This window comes from Ailuropoda melanoleuca, chromosome 8, assembly GCF_002007445.2.
Source record: "Ailuropoda melanoleuca isolate Jingjing chromosome 8, ASM200744v2, whole genome shotgun sequence".
In the NCBI taxonomy this organism is placed as follows: domain Eukaryota; kingdom Metazoa; phylum Chordata; class Mammalia; order Carnivora; family Ursidae; genus Ailuropoda; species Ailuropoda melanoleuca.
Window position 1 is genome coordinate 9765935 of NC_048225.1, and position 6632 is coordinate 9772566.

At 50.0% G+C, this 6632-nt stretch overlaps 1 protein-coding gene across 17 annotated transcripts in view; it reads left to right on the forward strand.

Moving 5' to 3' along the window:
• TTC12 (tetratricopeptide repeat domain 12) overlaps positions 1-6632 on the forward strand; it is a 51971-nt gene that overhangs the window by 35241 nt on the left and 10098 nt on the right. For 16 of the 17 annotated variants that reach the window (XM_034665777.1, XM_034665779.1, XM_034665775.1 and 13 more), the window contains 6 exons: positions 470-562; positions 1583-1643; positions 2411-2548; positions 3045-3143; positions 3614-3682; positions 6044-6145. In XM_034665777.1, coding sequence (XP_034521668.1) covers positions 470-562; positions 1583-1643; positions 2411-2548; positions 3045-3143; positions 3614-3682; positions 6044-6145 — 562 coding nt within the window. The remainder of the gene's footprint in view (positions 1-469; positions 563-1582; positions 1644-2410; positions 2549-3044; positions 3144-3613; positions 3683-6043; positions 6146-6632) is intronic. The other variant, XM_034665778.1, reaches the window with a different exon arrangement.

Consider the following 6632-nt stretch of genomic DNA (forward strand, 5'->3'; position numbering starts at 1 on the left):
GCTCTAAGTGGAGGACTTTGAATTTAACCCTGTTAAATGTCGTCTGATATATTCAGCAGCCTGTCAAAATCTTGTTGAATCCTTATTCCATCCCCCAGCTCATTAGGGGGCCCTCCCTCCCACTTTAGTCATCAGCAGATTAGTAAGCGTGCCACTTGGATGTCACTTACATGATGGGACTTGGCTGAGCCAGAGTCACACGGCAGAGGCACAGGAGATTCCGCCCCAGCCGACATCTGATAGTCAATGAACTTTGGCCGAAACTGTTCAACCCTCTGGGAATTAAGAGATTGTCTCTGTCTTTGGGGTGGGCAGGGATCTGGGCTTCCTGGGAGGACATAGTGAGGCCGCCCTTTCAGCTTCTTTGGGCTGGCCGCAGACTCCTTCCTGGTCTCTTTGCCCAGTCTCCTTGTTGGGGTGCTCTCAGCTGGAGGACAGCCCACTCTGAGGTTGTTGTGGATTTTTGCAGATTGTTGGAAGCCCTGGTGTCATTTCTCGATTTCTCAGATAAGGAGGCCAACTCAGCTATGGGACTGCTCACAGACTTGGCTCTGGAAGAAAGGTAATTTTTATTTCCAGAAATTGACATTTCTTCTTCAACCTTTGTTAAACTGTCTGATCTTTTAAAATGTGCAGTATGCAGGGAGGCTTGGCCAATGGAGTATCACAAGATTCACTGAGTAGGAGGGCTGATGCCTTCCAAGCAGCGGCTGGAGTTGGCCACTCCAATCCGTCTGCGTGCAGGGGAACCCAGTCCTCAATGAGTTTGGAAGCAGCAGCATACTTAAAACAGTACCTCTCACAGTAAACAAGCCTGCTCTGTAGTGGAGAAGCTTCTTTCCCTTCATCAGTGCCTCACAGGAGCTGCCCAGCAAGTGTGTGTTGAACGAATATGAGAGAAGGCACAGTAGAAGGTAGCCTCCCCTGGGGTTACGAGTGGCATTGTGTGTAACCCCCCCTTATCTCCACTCAGCTGCTGGGGAAGACAGCAAACGTCGCAGATTTTCATAATTCATGAGGTTTTTTTTAAGTGCCTCTCTTGTCTGTTTTTTAAATTTCCTCCAAAACTTTAGGGTGTCTTGCTTAGAAATGGTCATATAATGAGACAGAGCTGTTTGTGCTCATAGGCCATTGGCATGAGCTGGGAACAGGTAAGAGCCACTCTCACATGTACAGACACATGTGCATCTGGGCCTTCCCCACGACTGTGTTCCAGAAACACGCTTGCACTGTGTTTCCTGTTTGCAGGGCACACAGGCTCAGAATGAGGGGAGGGCAGGGGTGGTGTTAAGTCAGCTTGGCAGAAATCTAGGACTTCTAGCAACTTCTGCATTGAGAAAGCTGCCATCTGAGATCTGTTGTTTAACATCAAGGGCAATTCTCCAGACTTAGAAAAATTAAAGCCACGTTACATACCCAGTGACATTTGGGGTGGGGGGGGGGACTCAGAATAAATCATCCATGCACGCTGCAAACCACACAGGCACAGAGTTTCTGACAGTCGGCTCCATTATCCCAGACGCTGTGTTTATGTTATAGTTTGTGCATGCAGAACTAAATCACGGGCATGTTTTCTCAACAGATTCCAAGTCTGGTTCCAGGCCAACCTTCCAGGTGTGCTCCTGGCACTCACGGGTGTTCTGGTGAGCAACCCCCTCACTTTTATCACCCGTGACAGGCATTCTCAGGCTCGTGAGCAGAGCTAGGGCTCCTATCGTTTCTCAGGTTGATTAATCATTTACTCACAGCTGGAATTTACACAATTCTCAGTTATTAAAACAACTGCAGCTGGGACAGGTGGGGATGGCGTATGGATGGGGTCAGTATGAGGGAGACAGAGGTGGATGTGGACTGCGTGTCTTAGGTAAAGGGGGAGAGGGAGGGTCAGTCTGCATCTGTCCCCTTCTGACCCTAAGACCCGTTATAGGACCGCAGGGCAGCCCTGTCCCCTCAATGGCAGTCATCCCCACCAGTAGGACAAGTGGTAATTTGAGCCAATGAAGCAGGACATTGCAGGGTGGGGTTTTCCTAGGAGAGCATGCTGTGACGGGGACCTGTCCCGAGGGAGCCATAGAAGTCCCAGGGGACCTGAGAGCATAGCCACACCCCCATATTCCACACATGTGGAAATGGGAGCTCTGAGAAGGGACAAGACTTGCCCAAGTTCTCCCAGCTGCTTGGTGGCATCCCCAGGACAAAACCCCAGGCCCCCTATTCCAGGCTAAGGTGCTTTTGGGTGTCCGCACTCTGTGTGCCTCCGTCCCGGTGCCAGTGTGAGTCCATTGACGGCCCTGGGTGACATTACGCTCTCCGGTTCCCAGACATTTCTGAGTGAGGAGCACCCCTAGAGACTGCACCGGCATCGTTTGCCTGCTCTCTGCAGACTTTCTTTCTCTTGACTCGCTTTTAGAAGAGAGATCCCCTGGTAACCAACGCCTCAGCTCTCTGCCGGTGCATTGCCATCATGGGGAACCTCAGCGCTGAGGCCGCCGTCCGAAGACAGATGTCTGCCTGTGAAGAGTTCCGGGAGGCCTGTTTGGGCCTCATGGTATCATAACTTTTCTCGTCAGAATTAGTCTTTGCTCCTGCTTTGGGAGCATTGGCCTCTCTTTGATTATCTGGCTTTTCCAAAAATCCTGTTGGCGAGCGCTGCAGCCAATGGCTTATCCCTCCTCTAACTGTGGATTTTATGGGTGGCCAGCCTTACAGAGCCCTCTGGGTCAAGCCTCAGCCCCCCTGGAGAGGTTTGAAGGATTTTCTGGGGGAGCTGGTTTAACTACCCACATCAGAAGCTCACGCTCCAGTCTACCCCCAGGGCCAGGCCGAGCCAGAGTCCCATGGCACAGGCAGTGAGACTCCTTGCAAGTCTCCTGCACTGACGCTAGCCCATGGAACCGGTCTCTGATCCTCCAACATCCCCTAGGTTCCCGACACTGACAATTCAGGGAGTGTAAGTAATGCTGGGGCCATGGCCAAGGGGATGAGATGGCCATGAAAAGCTGTAGGGCAGAAAGGTCATTGATTGCTTTGCTTTGTTTTCAAAGGCCCGGTGTGAGGAGGATGTGGACCTGTTCAGAGAGGTCTTGTACACACTCCTGGGACTCGTGATGAATTTGTGTCTTCAGTCCCCCATCGTCTGTGAGGTGTGGCTTTCTTTCCTCCTGCTGGGAGCCCTAGAACATCCCAAGCCCGTGCCATTGCTAGAACTGCTTTCGTTTTCACAAAGAGAATAGCACAGACTCAAACCCTGGCGGCGGGAATGGGGAATGCTGGACAGATGCTCTCACTTTGTCCCTCCAGAGTTAGATGAGTCATTCAGATGTTCCTCCAGAAAATGGACTGAGTGTCTGAGATGTATTGAGCATGGTGCTAGTTTCTGCATTTGCAAAGTCAAACAGAAGGTTGTCTCTGGTCTCACGGTATTGCCCTGTAGTTCGGGAGACAGCCGTGGGAGGAAGTAGGAGTGACTAAAGAAGGGGCTGGGAGGGGAAATATGGCCAGAGCATGGTCCTGCTGTAGAGCGAGAGGTCAGTCTGTGTGCTCGGAAGAAGCTCCGTGGAGGATTCAGATTAACAGGCCATTCAGACATCCTCCTCGCTCGCTGTCGTGGCAGGTTTGGGCCCTGGAGGTGAGCAGGAGATGCATGTTTCTACTGAACAGCCAAGATGGAGGGATCCTGACAGTAAGTGTCTCCCAGGGAAATCCGGAAACAGCTTCCTTTGTTGTTCCTGGAGATTTGGTGACACCCCCACCCAGTGCCCATTTGTGGACCCCCTAGAGTCCATGGACCCAAGTTAAGAATCCCTTTTCTGTGTAGTTTGCAACTTAACAACTTATACAACGTAATTTATCTGATTTGTCCTGTTCCAAGATATCCTGGTACAAATTGGACAGGCCACAAGATTTTATTTACATTCTCTTTCTGTGGCCTGTATTTGTCTTTGCCAGGCCTGAATTTTGAAGCCTGTGACCCTGGAGGTTATTTATGCTTAATGGTTTTAGCCCCCGTGGAGAGATATGCTGGGATAGCCTTCTGGTTTCTGTTTCTGACATTTGGATAAGAAAGCTGAGAAAGACCTGTGGTTAGCAGAGCACCGGGAGAACATCATTATGGTTCACCAGACTGTTTGCTGCCATCCTAGTTCTTTACTCACATAAGTAATCACCCCAACTTTTCCATCTATTAGGTCAGGGCCCTCATGCTTAGAGAAGCAACTAGGGCACATCCAGCAGGTCTGGGAAACCAGCCCTTCAAGGAGCACAGACTGGGGACTGGATCCAGGATCATAATAAAGGTTCTGAGCAGATCTGATGAATCCTGTTTGGGGCTAGTGTGCCTATAACTTCCCTGAAGTCCATTCAGACATGAGAGAAGAGAGGTTTTTAATGTGAACTCCAGGAGTGTGTGGTAGGTCTCCAGGTTCCCCAGAACCCCCTAAAATTGTATAGACAACTTTGAGTGTATTGTGCGTTTTCATGGGAAAGGCATCCTGGCTTTCATCAGACCCTCAAAAAAAGATCCGTGACGCCAAAAGGGATGAGCACCACTCTTCTCAGGTGCTTGGGTTTCTCTGAATGGTTTAGACCAGAGCGAGGCCTAGGATCGTTCCGAGCCCCCCCTTCCCGTACTCTCCTGGCCAGACTTCCCCCGGACCCGGCCTGTGCCTCAGTCCGGGGCGGACCGGCTTGCGGAGCAGAGCAGCAGCCTCACCAGGGGATCTAGTCCTTTCGGGGGGGTGCTCTCCCCACTGTCTGGGCCTAAAAAAAGATCCATAGTGTCAACTCTAGCAACATTCTAGCACCTGCAGGGAGCAGCTGAGGGAAACAAAACTGATCATGTGATCATACACACATTTATCCCTTCTTCCTAGGGAGACCTCATTAAAATCAGACTGAAAGCATTAGGGGACAAAAAAAAAAAAACAAAAAAAACCAAAAAACAAAAAAACGTTAGAAACACACATTGACAAACAGGCAAGAGGTCACCAGTCGGTTTTTTGAGCATTTTAACCCATTCCTGGAAGATGGAGAACAGCTGCAGAAGTCATCATGCATGAGGCAGGGCTGAAGAAACGTGCAGCCTACAGATGTAGGGACACAGGTCTGCCCTGGAGGACCCTGGAGGAGATGGGAGACCCCAGAGCCCCAGGTGCAACACAGGGCACGAGGACAAGATGGGGGACCGCGTGTGGCCACCAGGCAGCTATCCCTCGGCTGGAAAATTCGAGCCTGCTTTCTCTCGTGGAATTGAAAGACCAGAGAAGAATGTTTTGCTTTCTAGGATTTGGAAGTGCCTCCTCTCCACCTGTCAGTCGACAAAATCCCCATGAACACAGCACGCCCAAACACACTTGTACTGCTTTTCCAGAAATGGGCCCAGAAATGGGCAGCTAGGGTCACTGGACATTTCAGGAAAGCCACACACAGAAATAGAAAAACCAAGATTAACAGAAAAATCAACTTGAAAGAAATAGGATACAGGAAACAAGAAAAAATAACTATCATTTGTGTCCTCGGAAAGATTCAAGATAGTGTTCTATCTATAAGACAGAAACAGCTAGCTATTCAAAGAAAGAAAGAAAAGGAAAGTGGAACTGGAAAATCCTAAATGAGGTCTCCCGACAGGAGAACAAACAGACAAAGAGATTCAGACAAGATGAAGGAAAAGCTACAAGACCCCGAGGGTCAATGCAAGAAGTCTACCACCTGGTAAAGGGCTGCTGCTACCAGAGCACTGCGGGGTGTCCGGGACATTCTTTGCCAGAGTTGAACTGGTCAGTTCTGTGTCGAGCTGAAGTGAGCCGGGCCTCTGTGTGCCGGGGGCCGAGTTTCCAGCCCTCGGTGTCACCTACCCCGCAGCTATAGAATGAATGCTGCTTACCTCATGGTCCTGGGCTGCTCCAGATTTGTTAAAACCCAGGTTGTGGGTTTGCTCCGCATACTAATGATCGTTTTTGCCTCCTCAGGCTACTTATTGACTTTTCAAGGTCATCAGTGTTTCTGAACAGAACAGTTAATCATCTTTCTGTTCCGCTTCACTCAGAGAGCTGCTGGTGTCCTCAGCCGCACCCTTTCTTCCTCCCAGAAGATTGTGGAGGAGGCCCTGAGAGCCGGAGTGGTGAAGAAGATGATCAAGTTCCTGAAGGTAGAGTGAGCTCCCCGGACCCACGCGCTTGAATTCCCGGGAGTGTCGTAGACCATCCGGGGGACAGAATTAAGGAGGGCCGTGTTGAGTTGGGGGGCCGCCATTGCACCCCTGCCCAATGTGACACTTTTTTTTTTATGATTTTTTATTATATTATGTTAGTCACCATACAGTACATCCCCAGTTTCCGATGTAAAGTTCGATGATTGATTAGTTGCGTATAACCACCCAGTGCACCATGCAATACGTGCCCTCCTTACTACCCATCACCGGTCTATCCCATTCCCCCACCCCCCTCCCCTCTGAGGCCCTCAGTTTGTTTCTCATAGTCCATAGTCTCTCATGCTTCATTCCCCCTTCTGATTACCCCCCCTTTCTTTATCCCTTTCTTCCCCTAACGATCATCCTAGTTCTTAATGTTGCATAGATGAGAGAAATCATATAATTGTCTTTCTCTGCTTGACTTATTTCACTTAGCATTATCTCC